We start from the raw sequence: 18,576 nt of genomic DNA on the forward strand, positions 1-18,576 counted from the left end.
GGAGAAGTGTCCCAGTTTTGCTGGAGTTCAATAAATCAGATTAATTAATGACCCATGTGAATATCTGTCCTGGAAAGGGCAGCTAAGAGATGTATCATCTGGTGTGCTTAGAGCACAAATGGCATCTGACACATTCTCACAGTCAAAGGCTGTCTCCTTTCAACTTACATTAATTCCTGTCCATGTTAGCTGGTTTCACGGAATTCCAACCCTTTTTAATACCCTGAAGTCACAAGATGCACTGAGAAAATTAAAGATGTGATTTTAGAAAATGTTAAAATTCAGGATGGGTGATACTCTACTCACTAAATCTCTACAACTGACTTTACGATAAGGACCTATCAGGAACACATCAGAAGTGGGTCATACTAAAAATGTCACATTTAATGTCAGAACTATTTTTGGCCTAATAAGTCAAATAACTGTTCACAACTTGCTTGGGCCAAGAAACACAAGCAATGGACATTTGACCGGTGGAAATCTGTCCTTTGGTCTGATGAGTCCAAATTTGACATTTTTGGTTCCAACCGCTGTGTTATTGTGAGACAGAGTAGGTGAACGGATAATCTCAGCATGTGTGGTTCCCACCGTGAAGCATAGAGGAGGAGGTGTGATGGTGTGAGGGTGCTTTGCTGGTGACACTGTCAGCGATTTATTTTGAATTCAAGGCACACTTAACCAGCATGGCTACAACAGCATTCTGCAGCGATACGCAATCCCATCTGGTTTGAGGTTTTTTAACAGGACAATGACCCAACACACTTCCAGTCTGTGTAAGGGCTATTTTACCAAGAAGGAGAGTGATGGAGTGCTGCATCAGATGACCTGGCCTCCACAAGCACCCGACCTCAACCCAATTGAGATGGTTTGGGATGAGTTGGACCGCAGAGTGAAGGAAAAGCAGCCAACAAGTGCTCAGCATATGTGGAAACTCCTTCAAGACTGTTCGAAAAGAATTCCAGGTGAAGCTGGTTGAGAGAATGCCAAGCGTGTACAAAGCTGTAATCAAGGCAAAGGATGGCTACTTTGAAGAATCTAAAATATATTTTGATTTGTTAAACACTTTTTTGGTTACTACATGATTCCATGTGTTATTTCATAGTTTTGATGTCTTCACTATTATTCTACAATGTAGAAAATAGTAAAAATAAAGAAAAACCCTTGAATGTGTGTCCAAACTTTTGACTGGTACTGTATATTAATTATATTTTTCTCCTTTATACTACAATCTATTAGTGGAAGAAAGGGGGAGGAAAAGTGTTACACTTACACTGCACAAAATATAAACGCAACATTCAACAATTTCAAATATTTGACTGAGTTACAATTCATATAAGGAAATCAGTCAATTGAAATAAATAAATTAGGCCCTAATCTACGGATTTCACATGACTGGGAATGTCAGGATGGTGTATTGGAGGCGAAGTCAAGTGCAGGAGAGCAGATATTAAGAACAGGCGCACTTTTATTATAGTTCCAAAAAACGAGAGCACTACATGAATCAAACGCGCTCAAAAAACGGAACATAAAAGTAGAGCGCGTAAACTAACACCACCTAACATGAAAACAATTACACACAAAACATGATGGGAAACAGAGGGTTAAATACAATTAGCTTCATTGGGGAAATGAAAACCAGGTGTGTATGGAAACAAGACAAGACAAATGGATATACGAAAAATGGAGCGGCGATGGCTAGAAAGCCGGTGACGTCGATCGCCGAACACCGCCCGAACAAGGAGAGGGGCTGACTTCGGCAGAAGTCGTGACAGGGAATACAGATATGCATCTGTTAGTCACAGATACCTTAAAAAAAGTAAGGGTGTGGATCAGAAACTAGTCAGTATCTGGTGTGACCACCATTTGCCTCATGCAGCGCGACATCTCCTTTGCATAGAGTTGATCAGGTTGTTGATTGTGGCCTGTGGAATGTTGTCCCACTCCTCTTCAATGGCTGTGTGAAGTTGCTGGACATTGGTGGGAACTGGAACACACTGTTGTACAGGTCGATCCAGAGCATCCCAAACATGCTCGATGGGTGACATGTCTGGTGAGTATGCAGGCCATGGAAGAACTGGGACATTTTCAGCTTCTTGGAATTGTGTTCAGATCCTTGCGACATGGGGCTGTGCATAATCATGCTAAAACATGAGGTGAATGGCACGACAATGAGCCTCAGGATCTAGTCACGGTATCTCTGTGCATTGGAATTTCCATTGATAAAATGAAATTGTGTTCATTTAGCTTATACCTGCCCATACCATAACCCCAACGCCACCATGGGGCACTCTGATCAAGGTTGACATCAGCAAACCGTCCGCCAACACAACGCTATACGCGCTGCCATCTGTCCTGTACAGTTGAAACCAGTATTCATCTGCGAAGAGCACACTTCTCCAGCATACCAGTGGCCATCGAAGGTGAGCATTTGCCTACTGAAGTCAGTTACAACGCCGAACTGCAGATGAGCTTCCCTGAGACCGTTTCTGACAGTTTGTTCAGAAATTCTTTGGTTGTGGAAACCCACAGTTTCATCAGCTGTCCAGGTGGTTGGTCTCTGACAATCCCGCAGGTGAAGAAGACAGATGTGGAGGTCCTGGTCTGGCGTGGTTACACGTGGTCTGCGGTTGTGAGGCCGGTTGGAGGTACTGCCAAATTCTCTAAAATGTTGTTGGAGGCGGCTTATGTTAACAGCTCTGGTGGACATTCCTGCAGTCAGCATGCTAATTGCACACTCCCTCAAAATGTGATAAATCTGTGGCATTGTGTTTTGTGACAAAACTGCACATTTTAGAGTGGCCCTTTATTGTTCCCAGCACAAGGTGCACCTGTGTATTGATCATGCTGTTTAATCAGCTTCTTGATATGCCACACCTGTCAGGTGGATGGATTATCTTGGCAAAAGAGAAATGCTCATTAAGAGGGATGTAAACTAATTCGAGCACACATTTAGAGACAAATAATATTTTTATGCATATTGAACATTTCTGGGGTCTTTTATTTCAAATCAAATTGTATTGGTCACATACACATACTTAGCAGATGTTATTGCGGGTGTAGCGAAATGTTTGTGTTCTTAGCTCCAAAAGTGCAATAGTATCTAACAATTTACAACAATATACACAAATCTAAAGGTAAAAGAATGGAATTAAGAAATATATAAATATTAGGACATGATGAGCTCCTTTGTTTAGTTGACGTTGAGGTTATTTTCCTGGCAGCAATCCGCCAGGGCCCTCACCTCCTCCCTGTAGGCTGTCTCGTCATTGTTGGTAATCAGGCCTATTACTGTTGTGTCGTCTGCAAACTTGATGACTGAGTTGGAGGCGTGCATGGCCACGCAGTCATGGATGAACAGGGAGTACAGGAGGGGGCTGAGCACGCATCCTTGTGGGGCCCCTCTGTTGAGGATCAGCGAAGTGGAGGTGTTGTTTGCTACCTTCACCACCTGGGGGGTGGCCGGTCAGGAAGTACAAGACCAAATTGCACAATGCGGGGTTCAAACCCAGGGCCCTGACCTTAATGATGAGCTTGGAGGGTACTATGGTGTTGAAGGCTGAGCTAGTCAATTAACAGCATTCTTACATAGGTATTGTTCTTGTGTGCAGAGCGATGGCAATTGCATTGTCTGTGGATCTATTGGGGCGGTATGCAAATTGAAGTGTGTTTAGGGTGTCAGGTAAGGTAGAGATGATATGATCCTTAACTAGCATCTTAAAGCACTTCATGACAAAAGAGGTGAGTGCTACAGGGTCATTGAGTTCAATTACCTTTGCTTTCTTGGGTACAAGGACAATGGTGGACATCTTGAAGCAAGTGGGGACCTCCGACTGGGATAAGGAGAGATTTAATATGTCTGTAAACACTCCAGCCAGCTGGTCGGCGCATGCTCTGAGGACACGGCTTGGGATGCCGTCTGGGCTGGCAGCCTTGCGGGGGTTAACACACTTAAATGTTTTACGTCGGCCATGGAGAACGAGAACCCACAGTCCTTGGGAGCGGGCCTCGTTGGTGGCACTGTATTATCCTCAAAGCGGGCGAAGGTGTTTAGCTTGTCCAGGAGCAAGACGTTGGTGTCCGAGACGTGGCTGGTTTTCCCTTTGTAATCCGTGATTGTCTGTACCCTGCCACATACGTCTTGTGTCTTTTCCGTTGAACTACAACTTCAGTCTCTCTATTTACGTTTTGCCTGTTTGATAACTCATTAAACATGGGACCAACACTTTACATGTGGCTTGGGTAAAATCCATAGACTTTACATGTTGCGTTTATATTTTTGTTTATTGTAGTTCCATCACCGAGGGTGTTGCCCAGAGCACAAGGTGGAGTCACAAAAATGGCTACTTGTCACCATGGCTGGCAGGACACATGCCGGAACGATCGACTGCACATTGACATTTTGTGTAGGAGGCAGCTAGAGAGCACAGAGGTGCAGAGGGAGCTGTGGCCAGACACCAATGGACAGGGAGGACGCACGCTGAGAGGAAGGGTAATTGGAAAAACACTGATGTATTTGGTGTGCATCTATTTTAAGTGACAGCAAAATGCTTTTAATGCAGAGAGCATGACGTTTCACTATTGAAAGATAAAATCGTGAATTAAGTTGGCCCGTTGCTTTACCATAGACATCAACCAAGCACCACTTATTTCAGGCAGCAGATAAGGCCTATGAAATCAATTTTAGTCAGATGGGAGGAATTGTGTTTGTATTACCCAGAGACTTTTTAATTGAACATACATTTCTCAATTATGAAATGCCCCCAATTATGAAATGCCCCCAATATGTGTAATACACATGAACTTTTCAGATAAGCCTACACATCCAATTGGATTTTATTGGGAGAATACCGGTAATTGTTTTTGGAGGTGATTCAGCTTTTTCTCTGCATAAAAAAAAGTGGGTCAAAAATTTATCATGGACCTCATGAGTCATTTTTAGACAGGTATGATTTGGCTCCACTCTTTGCAGCCAAAAAATTGCACCTCATTCCAAACTGTTAGAATAATGAGTCTGTTGTCAGTCAGATATAGCACATTATCAAACCCTTATGATTATGACCATGAAGGGAGTGTGAATGACTGGTGTCTAGCCTTCAACACCTTAAGGTTAACAATGCATCTTTCCAGGTAATAAGTAATGAGGATTTTAGCACAGCATAGGAACCCCTGTGCAGTATGTGGGAGAGGTACAAGAGGAAAGGGAGCCATAGTTGAGGTTAACCATTTGCAGCTTGGTAGAAATTAATTTGGAATTACAAATGCATTTTCATTAATTAATTGGCATCATTACTCCTTTATAAAAGAGGTGAGATGTTGAGGCCGAACAACTTTGTTAATTAAAGCCACAAGACTTGACTGCCAATTCCATTGGAAAATACATTGCAGTATGGCACCAATGGATGAATGGCTTAGTTTCACCAGTTGTCAGCGCATTGTGACATGCTCAGCGTGTAACCTTTATTTAACTAAGCAAGTCAGTTAATTACAAATTCTTATTTACAATGACAGCCTACCCCAGCCAAACCCTAACGACGCTGGGCCAATTGCGCTTCACCATATGGGACTCCCAATCACAGACAGGTATGATACAGCCTGGAATCTAACCAGGGTCTGTAGCCTCTAGCACTGGGATGCAGTGCCTTAGACCACTGCGCCACTCGGGCTTGATTAAATTTTGAAAATAAGTTTATGCATGTACGCGTTTCCTGGTGGTATGTAGCTTTGAAAAATACATTTAGAGAAAATAAATCCCAAAAGATACATTTATTTCAACAATATAAATATTTACATCTCACATTTAAAAGATATATTTACAGACAGATATTCCAAGAAGAAATTTTAAATGAATGTACAATTCAGGTAAAAATGATATTTTTTTGGCTTCCAGTAAGATTGTCGCTTTCTGACGACTAATGCCGGACAACTGACATCACGGGATTGTCACAGAATACAGTGTGTTCTAACACAGGGTATACCAATAGCCCGAGATCCCTTTGGCCTGTGGAGAGGGGGCAGTGTGTTAAAAGGTCCATGACTAAAACTAATAAATAAGATTTTAAATTTTGTTGGTTTTAAAAAGGTTAGTGATTGAGTCTTCATCCAGGGCTGCATTGATCTCACAGGCGTCTGACGTTCCTCTTGCTGCGAGCGCTGCCGATGAGGATAGGGTTAGCGCTGGAGCTGCTAGGCCCCCGGGCCAGCCCTGTCTGGCAGGCTGAGGAGCCATGAAAAGGGCCCTGGCACAGGGTGCAGAAGTCAAAGGCACAGCTGAGGCGGGTACAGGTGGCCCTCATAGCGTCTGCGTTGTGCTTGGCAGGAGAGCCGCAGCGTTTACAGGGTTTCAACGACTCGTGCTGCTTCAGCAAACTGGCAGCCTAGAGAACAAAACCAAAGAATGTATAAAAGACTACAGAGCATAACTCACTCATTGTATCATTTGTACCATGAACATGTCAATGACTTTCTTGGAACTGATTGAAGGGTGACACCAACTCTCAATAAGTACACACACTGAGCACCATCATGTCCTCTGAACCTTTACATGCAAAGTGGATAGCACAACCCTCACCTCTTGGTATTCTCTGAAGCGAGATTGCTGGGAGCAGCACAGCGTCTGTGTGCCTTCTCTCTGGGAGCGCATCCTATAGGTAGACTTCTGGATAGGGGTTGAAGCTACTCTCTGCATACAGGACATCACAACCCGGGACAGCGCTGTATCTCGCGTCAAAGAGCCCACATTCTCCAGTCCTGCAGAGGTTCTTGGGTCCTACAACAAAAGTGGATATTGTCATTTACCAAACAATATTCATACAGTGGATTACCCTATGGTTAGGTCATTAAGATTGAAGTACTTGAAGCGGCCCCTGTAAATGAATCCAGATAAAGAACATATCAGCATAAGGGATTAGCAAAGGTGGGAGCCGCGGCAAGCTAAAAAACGAACCATCAATGTGGTTCAAGCTATTGCCACCCGATAAAGGGTATTCAATGACGATAGGAACCCCAGTTAAATGTTAGCACTTACCCCGAGTCTCTCTTTAGCCTGGTCGCATCTACAGAGTGCAGATTTGTCTTGGCAGATTACTTTTCTCCAGGTCTTGCTCACTTTTCTACAGCTGTGAAGAAAACAAAACCAACATGAACGAACAGCGGTGTAAAGTACTTAAGTAAAAACACCTGAAAGTACTACTTAAGTAGTTTTTGGGGTACCTATTATTATATATATACATATATATATATTTTTTTACAACATTTACTTAACTATATTCCTAAAGAAAAGTATGTACTTTCTACTCCATACATTTTCCATGACACCCAAAAGCATGCGTTACATTTTGAATGCCTAGCAAGGTAGGAAAATGGTTCAATTCACACATTTATCAAGATAAAAAAAAAGTCTATACATTTTTTAAACCTTTATTTAACTAGGCAAGCCAGTTAAGAACAAATTCTTATTTTCAATGACGGCCTAGGAACAGTGGGTTAACTGCCTTACTCAGCGGCAGAACGACAGATTTTTTACCTTGCCAGCTCGATTCGATTTTGCAACCTTTCGGTTACTAGTACAACACTCTAATCACTATGCTACCTGCCGTCCCACATCCCTGGTCATCCCTACTGCCTCTGATCTGGCGAACTCACTAAACACATGCTTCGTTTGTAAATCATGTCTGAGTGTTGGATTGAGCACCTGGCTATCTGTAACTTAAATAAGAAAATGGAGCAGTCTGGTTTGCCTAATATAAGGAATTTGAAATGATTTACACTTTCACTTTTGATACTTAAGCATATTTTAGCAATTACATTTACTTTTGACACTTAAGTATATTCAAAACAAAATACTTGAGTAGGATTTCACTGGGTGACTCACTTTAACTTGAGTAAATTTCTATTTAAGGCATCTTTATTACTTAAGTATGACAATTGAGTACTTCTTCAACCACTGTCAATGAATACATAGAGTATAAAAGCATTTCCAAGTTGAAAAACCTCTACAACTGTCATAGGACCAGTAAAGATCACATGTTTACCTTATCAAGTCTACATCTCCTAGCAGACGCAGGATCCGTGTGAGGATGTGCTTCATGTCCCTTTCCAGCAGTGCTTTTAAAACGTCCATACATTCAAGGCCCACGTGCCCACCAATAACCCTTTCAAGACCGGAGTTCTCTGCTATCCTGCTAATGACAGACCAGTCATAGCTTTGGGTCCTCTTGAAACTGTTGGCGAGTTCTTGGCATACAGCGTGTTGAAACTTCAGTATGGGGAGTTTTGAGACAGTATGCTTAGCCTTGTTGTGATAATCAGCAAGTGGAGTACTCGGGGAGAATATATCCTGTCCTGGAGACTTCTCTAGTTCCTTTATGTTATCAAAGTCCTCTATCTGGCTGTTCTGTAAAGACAGGAAACCGCTGTCCTCGAATGCTTCACAGCCTAGATTCACCTCGTCAAGGTCCACATTATGTTGGTTGTTCTCCTTATTGTGAACACCTTTCACATCATCCTTGAGGCAAAAGTTGGCAGCTGTGGTGATACATGGTGAGTGCTGTGATTTGGCTACTACTTGGACGCATTCCTTTAGTGGTGAGGTTTTCAGGCCAGATTCCTTGTATGTGACATGTTTCTCCATGTCGCATGAAAATCGGGCTTCCTCGTAGTTGGACGGATATTTCATTTTTTTATGACTGATTGTGTTCACAAATTGTAACCCTGAGGTAGAGAAGATAAAAAGCTGCATTAGCCAGTTTCATCTCAATCAAAACGCGCCAAACTGGATAGCTAGTGTTGATAATTGGATATGGAGAGTAATAGGGATATGCTTGTGTTATATTAAATGGTATTTATTACACTAGTCAAAACTACAACACGTTGTGCATCAAACCAGTGGATTGCCCACTTATACTAGTTAGTTATATTCTCTAAAATGTAACATTAGCTAGATATTGTTTTGGTTGATCAACGTACGACAACGTAGAACTGCAATCCCTCCAAAGGGCGCACTCCTGGTTCCCCCCAATTTAGCTTGTAACATGGCTAACTAGCTAGCCAAGTTAGCTAACTGGCTAGACAATTGAGTAAAATACTGTGGTTAACTACTAAAAGACCATAGTTAACGTTAGTCGTTTGCAGCATCAGATATTTCCAGTAACGTTATCCTTAGATATATTAAAGATAGTAATGTTGACTGTGGTTATTATATTCATAGGATAGCCAAGGCTAGCTAACCTCTAATTTTACGCGCGTACGTTTTGCGCTTAAAAACGACAATGTAATATTGACATTAACGTCATTGCAAAATGTATAGCTACAAAGCAGTTTAACTAGCTACCTAACGTTAAATGAATATTAAACTTCATAGCTAGTTAGCTAAGCCAGATAGTTATGGCTAGTCAAATTCTTTAACATTAACTAACGTTGCAACAAACTAAACAGCCAGCATCAAATGAAATGCGACATATCATAGCCGAACACAAATTAGCTAGCTATAATAGCAAACTTAATTGAGGTAACGTAACAAAATGTTTCATACCTGTAACGTTAACTTGAATGACTTCTTGATTCCCACCTATTTCTGCTGTTAAACTTTTGCTAACCGGGGTTCCACAAACTTGAGATCTACTTGAATGAGGACAATATGAAAATGCGCCTGTTCCCTAGCTACACATTTGAAATCGGTGTCCAAAAGGCGCACACCAATGAGGACCAAGCAGGGCAGTTACCTTTAAACCGGGACACCAATAGGAGTAGAGGAAAGCGCACGCTGACGTTATACGTGAGAGCGCAATTGACCGCTGCATTTTCCCCCCAGTATTTCAAACAAATACCATTTCTTATTTTCAGTTTAAAAACCTTTCTTGAAAAATACAGTAGAAAATATGTCGAGGTGTACGTGATTCGTTTAAATATTGGTGCAATGTTTTTTTTCAGATTCTTGTAAAAATGTGTTTGAAATATGGGAAGAGAAAAGGGCAGTCAACAGCATGAATAAAGTAATAGGCAGTCACTGACAAATACCTGTCATGTCATACACAAATATAATTCCTTGGGCAAGACTTTGTCTCTGCTGGGGGGAGGGGGGTATCTACTGATATATTTTGAAGTTTTACTGCTAAAAGAGAAAAAAGCAGTTTGATAACTGGCAGTTCACACCCGTGGGCGGAGTGTGTAAAGTGGGCTCAAACTAAAATCAGGAAGGCAAACAAGCAAACAAACACACTGATCTTGAAAAAGACAACATGCATAGTTTCATAGATTTAATGTAAACTACCACATAGGCTATTATTGATCAGAGTCATTTTCTCCAAGAATGTCCATGAGAATCTCCTGGTTAGAGAACTCCTCTAGTGCCACATTCATTTCCTCTAGAAGTTCTTCGCCCACAAGAAAGTCCCTGACATCATGCACTGTTTTCCCAATCCGATGATCTGTGATTCGGTCCTGGGGAAAGTTGTAGGTCCTGATTTTCTCAGATCTACCTTTGGTACCAATCTAAAAAAAGGATAGATTAAAAATAGTCAATACACAAAATGTGCTATCAGACCAACACTTAGTGTAAAAGCTTTGTAACCAACAGACAGCCGGCAACTATTTGAGTTCCCACTCCCCCAAACCCATCTCAGCTTCCACTTTCAAAGCAGTAAATCCTCCAACAGACAACTTTCTCACCACTGTCAGTCATGTTGATTCTATCATTGCAAACCATATTAACTGTTGCCCATTGGTGTCCATTGTCTTTCTACAACACTGTCTTTTGGAAAGTTCAAGTCTAGGTTTTGTAAATTACTTTGTAGTAAACATACAGTGCATTTGGAAAGTATTCATACCCCTTGACTTTTTCCACATTTTGTTACGTTACAGCCTTATTCTAAAATTGATTAAATTATTTCCCCCCCTCAATCTACACACAATACCCGATAATGACAAAGCAAAAACAGTTTAGGAATGTTTGCTAATTAATAAAAAAATTATGAAATATCACATTTACATAAGTATTCAGATCCTTTACGCAGTACGTTTATGAAGCACCTTTGGCAGCGATTTCAGCCTTGAGTCTTAGGTATGACGCTAGAAGCTTGGCAAAGCTGTATTTGGGGAGTTTTTCCCATTCTTCTTTGCAGATCCTCTCAAGCTCTGTCAGGTTGGATGGGGATCGTCGCTGCACAGCTCTTTTCAGGTCTCTCCAGAGAAGTTCGATCGGGTTCAAGTCCGGGCTCTGGCTGGGCCACTCAAGGACATTCAGAGACTTGTCCAGAAGCAACTCCTGCATTGTCTTGGCTGTGTGATTAGGGTTGCTGTCCTGTTGGAAGGTGAACCTTCGCCCCAGCCTGAGGTCCTGAGTGCTCTGGAGCAGGTTTTCATCAAGGATCTCTCTGTACTTCACTCTGTTCATCCTTCCCTAGATCCTGACTAGTCTCCCCGTCCCTGCCACTGAAAAACATCCCCACAGCCTGATGCTGCCACCACGCTTCACCATAGGGATGGTGCCAGGTTTCCTCCAGACATGACGCTTGGCATTCAGGCCAAAGAGTTAAATCTTGGTTTCATCAGACCAGAGAATCTTGTTTCTCATGGTCTGAAAGTCTTTAGGTACCTTTTGGCAAACTCCAAGCGGGCTGTCATGTGCCTTTTACTGAGGAGTGGCTTCCGTCTGGCCACTCTACCATAAAGGCCTGATTGGAGGAGTCCTGCAGAGATGGTTGACTTTCTGGAAGGTTCTTATATCCCCACAGAGAAACTTTGGAGCTCAGTCAGAGTTACCATTGGGTTCTTGGTCACCTCCCTGACCAAGGCCCTTCTCCCTTGATTGCTCAGTTTGGCCAGGCAGCCAGCTCTAGGAAGAGTGTTGGTGTTCCAAACTTCTTCCATTTCAGAATGATGGAGGCCACTGTGTTCTTGGGGACCTTCAATGCTGCAGAAATGTTTTGGTACCCTTCCCCAGATCTGTGTCTCGACACAATCCTGTCACAGAGCTCTACGGACAATTCCTTCAACCTCATGGTTTGGTTTTTGCTATGACGTGCACTGTCAGCTGTGGGACCTTATAGACAGATGTGTGCCTTTCCAAATCATGTCCAATCAATTGAATTTACCACAGGTGGACTCCAGTCAAGTTGTAGAAACATCTCAAGGATGATCAATGGAAACACTATGCACCTGAGCTCAATTTCAAGTCACATAGCAAAGGGTCTAAATACATATGTAAATAAGGTATTTCAGATGTTTTTTATACATTTGCAAAAAATACAACTTTTCACTTTGTCATTATGGGGTATTGTGTGTAGATTGATAAGTAAATGTTTTTATTTAATCCATTTTAGAATAAGGCTTTAACGTAACAAGATGTGGAAAATGTCAAGGGAGCTGAAAAACTTCCCGAATGCACTGTATGTCAAACTTTGAATTGGATTTTGATATCCATTCCTTATATAACAATTTTGACCAGCAACATTCTTGTATGTGTGCAGTTCAGATTCGTACCTGGACTTTCCGTGCAGTATATCGCTTACTGGTCTCTTCTTCCAGCCTCATACTATAGAGTTTGGCACGTAGAAACTTCATGGCCTTTTCCTTATTTTTCAGCTGGGATCTTTCCTGCTGGCATTCTGATACCACACCTATGACCCCAAAACAGAGATAAAACGCCACTATGGAGACACTCAAAGGAGAAACTGTCTAATTCAAAGAAATAGAGCCAAGCACATTTGCCACTGTGGATTTTCCTTGTGAGTACATGCTCTGCAAATCCCAATTTACCATCGGTTTCAAATCAAATCAAAATTATATAAGAATTGGAGTTTCATACTCCACTGTCTGAATCTTACGGCATTGTATTGGCTGATATTACCTGTCGGTAGATGAACTATTCGCACTGCGCTGTCTGTGGTGTTGACATGCTGGCCCCCGGCTCCACTCGCCCTCTTGGTTTCAATCCTCAAGTCCTTCGCATTAATTGTGAAAGTGATCTGAAAAATAAATAATGAATTGAGCACTTAGCAAAATAAGTCTGTACTTAATCTTTGGTAACAGTGGTGATGTTACCAAAGAAAGAAGGTAATACTTCACTGATTTATTTTTATTTTTTAAAAGTTTTGTAAAGGTACAAGGGCCAAATGCCTCAGGGAAGGTCTCACCTCTGTGGGCTGGGGTAGCACTGCCACTGTCATGGTGCTGGTGTGCATTCGGCCCTGTTTCTCAGTCTTAGGGACTCTCTGCACGCGATGCACACCTGCCTCAAACTTCATCCTCTTGTAGCTCTTAGGACCACTGACACTGGCTGATGCATGCCGTAACCCACCTGCAGACAGTTGACATTCACACACTCAAAGTTACCATTCATAAAATGGAGTCAGTTGAAGTTTGGGTAAACACTAGCAACAGGAATGGTTTGACAACAACAAACCTGTTAATTAATGAATGTTACTGACCTATTTCACTTTTCATGTACTCCAGGATGTCAAACCCCCAGCCCTGGTGTGCTGCAAAGCTCTGGTACATGTCAAAGACCTCTGCAGTGAAGAGCATGGCCTCCTGACCTCCGACCCCTGCGGTGACCTCCAGGACCAGGTCACTCATGTCTGACTCCTCCTCAGGGATCAACAGGGACAGGATCTGAAGGAATGTAGAAGAATCAGACATGACAGTTTAGTAATTTTCTCAAACTATGTTTTCCATACTGATTGGAGTGATTCGATTTCCTTTCGCCATCCTAAACGTGCTTTTATCAGTGTCATCTTATTCCGACTGTAGGGGGAACTTAAAATGCAGGTGTGTACCTTTTGTCTAACATCTTGAATCGCTTTCTGACAAGCCTCCCTCTCAAGGACTGCCAGGTCACGCATGTCTGGGTCGTCATCTTAGAAGGGAAAAACAATGTTTCTTATTTCACTGAATTTACTATCAGTGAAAGATCCATTTATACTGAACAGAAATATAAATGCAAAATGTAAAGTGTTGGTCCCATGTTTCAATACGCACAAAAAGCTTATTTCTCTCACATTGTTTGCACAAATTTGTTAACATCCCTGTTAGTTAACATCCTTTGCCAAGATAATCCATCCACCTGACAGGCGTGGCATATCAAGAAGCTGATTAAACAGCATGATCATTACACAGGTGCATGTTGTGCTGGGGACAATAAAAGGCCACTCTAAAATGTGCAGTTTTGTCACACAACGCCACAGATGTCTCAGGTTTTGAGGGAGCGTGCAATTGGTATACTGACAGCAGGAATGTCCACTAGAACTGTTGACAGAGAATTTCATTTTCACTTTTCTACCATAAGCCACCTCCGTCATTTTAGAGAATTTGGCAGTACGTCCAACCGGCTTCACCACGGCAGACCACGTATACCCACGCCAGCCCAGGGCCTCCACATCAGGCTTCTTCACCTTCGGGATCATCTGAGACCAGCCACACGGACAGCTGATGACACAAACTGTCAGAAAAAGTCTCAGGGAAGCTCATCTGAGTGCTCATCGTTCTCACTTGGGTCTCGACCTGACTGTAGTTCGGCGTCGTAACCGACTTCAGTGAGCAAATGCTCACCTTCGATGGCCACTGACACACTGGAGAAGTGCTCTTCACGGATGACTTCGGTTTCAACTGTCCCGGGCAGATGGCAGACAGTTTGTATGGTGTCGTGTTGGCGAGCGGTTTGCTGATGTCAACATTGTGAAGACTGCCCCATAGTGGCTTTGGGGTTATGAAATGGGCAGGCATATGCTACGGACAACGAAGACAACTACATTTTATTGAGGGCAATTTGAATGTACAGAGGTACTGTGACAAGATCCTGAGGCCCATCAAGCATGTTTGGGATACTCTGAATCGACGTGTATGGCAGCGTGTTCAAATTCCCGCCAATATCCAGCAACTTTGCACAGCCATTGAAGAGGAGTGGGATGACATTCCACAATCAACTGCCCAATCAACTCTAAATCGAAGGTGTCGTCACGCTGCATGAGGCAAATGGTGGTCACACCAGATACTGACTGGTTTTCTGATCCATGCCCTGACCTTTAAAAAAAAGGTATCTGTGACCAACATATGCATATCTGTATTCCCAGTCATGTGAAATCCATAGATTAGGGCCTAATAAATGAATTTCAATTGACTGATTTCCAAATATGAACTGTAACTCAGTAAAATCTTAGAAATTGTCGCATGTTGCATTTATATTTTTGTTCAGTGGTAGATACAAGATGGATACATTATACACAGTCACCTGATGTAGGAACAGGTACCGTTTGTTACAATGTCAAACTCACAAGCTGCTGATACCTATTGGCCATGAGATGCCCTTCTGCATCTGTTGATAGAACATCACACATTAGGTGTGGCCTCACCTTTCAGTAATGTTTCAGTTTCAGCAAATTCCTGCTGTTTTGTCTGAAGCTCTCTGGTGTACTGGATTAGTGGGGCTAGTACAGACACTCTTGTCCTCTTCACTTTCAATTCCTCTTCACCATCCTGCTGTCCCTCTGTCATGTTGACAACTGTCAGACTATCTCTGTACTCTGTCTCCATCTTCTTGAAGTAGTCCTGTAGTGATCTTCTGGCAAAGATCTCGTCCACTGACAGTAACTTCGTAATCATCAATGGCTGAGTTGCATGCATAGCTCTACTATTTGGGCAAAGCTTTTGGGACGAATTTGGACATCTACCGCATAGAACCGCTCCGTAATCTCTTTGTCTTTGGGACATGATAGTAGACCCCCTCTGGTAAGAGGACATCCAGGACCGACCACACAGGTTCCCTACGTGCATTTTGACTGCTTGAGTAAAAGCCATACTAAACAATGGTTCGCATAAAAGGCTCAATACAACAGTGGAACAATATTACTCTCTATAATTTGTTGATTTGTTTAGCATATTATCTAGTTAGCTAGCTGATTTGTTTTGCACTACACAACGACAGCTAATTGAAGTGATATGACGTTCTGAAGGGTTTTGGATAGTGTGTACAGTTGTATCGACCATAACGACTATTTTCCATAAAACATTTTTTTCTGGATTTTCATTTATCGTAGCTAGCTAACCATCACTAAAGGCAGAGAAGTTCATTGAGAAGTGCTGCACAGGGGCGCTGACATGTTGCTTTTTTGCACGTACGTAGTTGCGCACTATTTCGATTCTCATATACCGTAAGTATGGAAATAAACACGTAGATTACCGTAAGTAAACAAATACATGTAGCCAAAACATTAAGATTTATCTGTAGTAGTAGTAGTTAAAGTATATAATAAACCGGATAGTTTGGCTCCTGGTGCTGATTTGCAAAAAATATATATATTTCTTTACTGTTATAATTACCTTGGTAACCCGTTTATAATAGCAATAAGGCACATTGAGGGTTTGTGGTATATGGCCAATATACAACGGCTAAGGATTGTATCCAGGCACTCTGCCTTGAGTCTGCTTTGAGTCGTACATAAGAACAGCCCTTAGCCTTGGTATACTGGCCATATACCACAACCTTTCGTGCCTTATATAAAACTTCACCAAAGCATTCAAATGTCAAAACATGAATGTGACTGCACGGGACTGTCTTAATGACCACTTTGACTGTTGTGTTTACTGTTTATGGAAACAACCCTGGGAACAACAATCCCATGTTCCACCAGCAGATGGGAGGCAACATCCATCCAACTTTGCAATTCACTGAATAGTCAATTTACAGATTGTGTAATGTGTAACTAACTACCAATGATATAAATGTAACTACCCACTATATATGTAACTAAAAACTGGTTGAATCAATGTTGTTTCCACGTAATTTCAACACCAAAAATATATGTGATGAGGTTGAATCAACATGGAAAACTGATTATATATATATTATATATTTTCACACAACTTTGAACCAAAATCAAAATTAGACTTTGAACTGACGTCTGTGCCCAGTGGGTAGAAATGGGGTAATGGTTTCATTACAGTACTGTATGTGTATGATGTTGTTAGGTTATTGCTTGCAGCTGTGCACCATCATACGATTGGCAGCTCAAGTTCAAGGCAGGGAAAGGAAGAATATTGCCAAATGTGGTTTTCCTTGGAATTTGCCTTGGGCAGGATAAAACATATTATATTTCACCAGATTTGGCTGTTGCTCAGCGCTCTTGGTTCTTTGGAAAATTAGGATTTCCAAGCTGTGATTCATATTTTCTTTGCCCAAATCATAGATAGGATGGAATGCAAGGAACACACACAGTGTTTCCAGTAGTAATCAGGTTGAGATGTTTACTACTTGATGTTGGTAGTAAATAAGTAGTCACAACACTACAACCAGACTACACCAGCTTTTTGCGACTGCAGAAGAAGACAAAACAGGAAGTAGTTGGTTGTTGTTAGCTAGCTACTATTTTTGACAATCCTGAATGTAATCATCTTCCATCCTTCGTCTGCCTGTCTTTCATGGCCTTTATGCTGGCACCATCTGGAAGTTAAACTTTCCTTTATGTTTTCTGAATACTTGAACAATTTCAATAAAGTTTGTATGAGCTTGTTTCTGGTTTGATGATATCACTTTTTATTTTATTTTACTTTATTTAACTAGGCAAGTCAGTTAAGAACAAATTCTTATCTACAATGATGGTCTACCAAAAGGCAAAAGGCCTCCTGCGGGGACGGGGGGCTGGGATAAAATAAAAGATAGGACAAAACACACATCATGACAAGAGAGACAACACTACATAAAGAGAGACTTAAGCCAACAAAATAGCATGGCAGCAACACATGACGACAACACATGGTAGCAACACAACATGACAACAACATGGTAGCAACACAACATGGCAGCAGCACAACATGGTAGCAGGACAAAACATGGTACAAACGCTATTGGGCACAGACAACGGCACAAAGGGCAAGATGGTAGACAATACATCACACAAAGCAGCCACAACTGAGAGTGTCTGTGATTGAGTCTTTGAATGAAGAGATTGAGATAAAACTGTCCAGTTTGAGTGTTTGTTCCAGCTCATTCCAGTCGCTAACTGAAAGAGTAGCGACCCAGGGATGTGTGTACTTTGGGGACCTTTAACAGAATGTGACTGGCAGAACGGGTGTTGTATGTGGAGGATGAGGGCTGCAGTAGATATCGCATATATGGGTGAGTGAGGCCTAAGAGGTTTTTATAAATAAGCATCAACCAGTGGGTCTTGCGACGGGTATACAGAGACCAGTTTACAGAAGAGTATAGAGTGCAGTTATGTGTCCTATAAGGAGCATTGGTGGCAAATCTGATGGCCGAATGGTAAAGAACATCTAGCCGCTCGAGAGCACCCTTACCTGCCGATCTATAAATTACATCTCCGTAATCTGGCATGGGTTGGATGGTCATCTGAATCAGGGTTAGTTTGGCAGCTGGGGTGAAAGAGGAGTGATTACAATACAGGAAACCAAGTCTAGATTCAACTTTAGCCTGCAGCTTTGATATGTACTGAGAGAAGGACAGTGTACCATCTATACTCCCAAGTACTTGTATGAGGTGACTACCTCAAGCTCTAAACCCTGAGAGGTATTAATCACACCTGTGAGGATAGGGGCATTCTTCTTACCAAACCACATGACCTTTGTTTT

At 42.0% G+C, this 18,576-nt stretch overlaps 2 protein-coding genes across 2 annotated transcripts; both read right to left on the reverse strand.

Moving 5' to 3' along the window:
* Window positions 1-5,744: 5,744 nt before the first annotated feature.
* fbxo5 (F-box protein 5) lies at window positions 5,745-9,696 on the reverse strand. Its single transcript, XM_071379984.1, has 5 exons — window positions 9,530-9,696; window positions 8,031-8,709; window positions 7,025-7,115; window positions 6,569-6,766; window positions 5,745-6,374 (listed from the first exon to the last, which is right to left on the reverse strand). The coding sequence occupies exons 2-5, from the start codon at window positions 8,672-8,674 to the stop codon at window positions 6,117-6,119; spliced, it is 1,191 nt and encodes a 396-aa protein (XP_071236085.1). The 5' UTR covers window positions 8,675-8,709; window positions 9,530-9,696; the 3' UTR covers window positions 5,745-6,116.
* Window positions 9,697-10,240: 544 nt separating this feature from the next.
* mtrf1l (mitochondrial translational release factor 1-like) lies at window positions 10,241-16,110 on the reverse strand. The gene is made up of 7 exons (XM_071379985.1): window positions 15,345-16,110; window positions 13,773-13,852; window positions 13,425-13,608; window positions 13,131-13,294; window positions 12,845-12,962; window positions 12,478-12,614; window positions 10,241-10,488 (listed from the first exon to the last, which is right to left on the reverse strand). The coding sequence occupies exons 1-7, from the start codon at window positions 15,787-15,789 to the stop codon at window positions 10,279-10,281; spliced, it is 1,338 nt and encodes a 445-aa protein (XP_071236086.1). The 5' UTR covers window positions 15,790-16,110; the 3' UTR covers window positions 10,241-10,278.
* Window positions 16,111-18,576: the final 2,466 nt, after the last annotated feature.

This window comes from Salvelinus alpinus, chromosome 32 (genome assembly GCF_045679555.1).
Source record: "Salvelinus alpinus chromosome 32, SLU_Salpinus.1, whole genome shotgun sequence".
NCBI classification, from domain to species: domain Eukaryota; kingdom Metazoa; phylum Chordata; class Actinopteri; order Salmoniformes; family Salmonidae; genus Salvelinus; species Salvelinus alpinus.

What these genes read in the sequence shown, in the direction of transcription:
- fbxo5 (XM_071379984.1), bottom strand. Translation starts at nt 8,674, where the DNA reads ATGAAATATCCGTCCAACTACGAGGAAGCCCGATTTTCATGCGACATG. An exon ending in GGAGATGTAGACTTGATAAG is followed by an intron (nt 7,116 to 8,030) that starts GTAAACATGTGA and finishes TTTTCTTCACAG; the next exon opens with CTGTAGAAAAGTGAGCAAGA. An exon ending in AGGCTAAAGAGAGACTCGGG is followed by an intron (nt 6,767 to 7,024) that starts GTAAGTGCTAAC and finishes CTTTTGTTGTAG; the next exon opens with GACCCAAGAACCTCTGCAGG.
- mtrf1l (XM_071379985.1), bottom strand. Translation starts at nt 15,789, where the DNA reads ATGGCTTTTACTCAAGCAGTCAAAATGCACGTAGGGAACCTGTGTGGT. An exon ending in TTCAAGATGTTAGACAAAAG is followed by an intron (nt 13,609 to 13,772) that starts GTACACACCTGC and finishes ACATTCCTTCAG; the next exon opens with ATCCTGTCCCTGTTGATCCC. An exon ending in TGCTACCCCAGCCCACAGAG is followed by an intron (nt 12,963 to 13,130) that starts GTGAGACCTTCC and finishes TTTATTTTTCAG; the next exon opens with ATCACTTTCACAATTAATGC.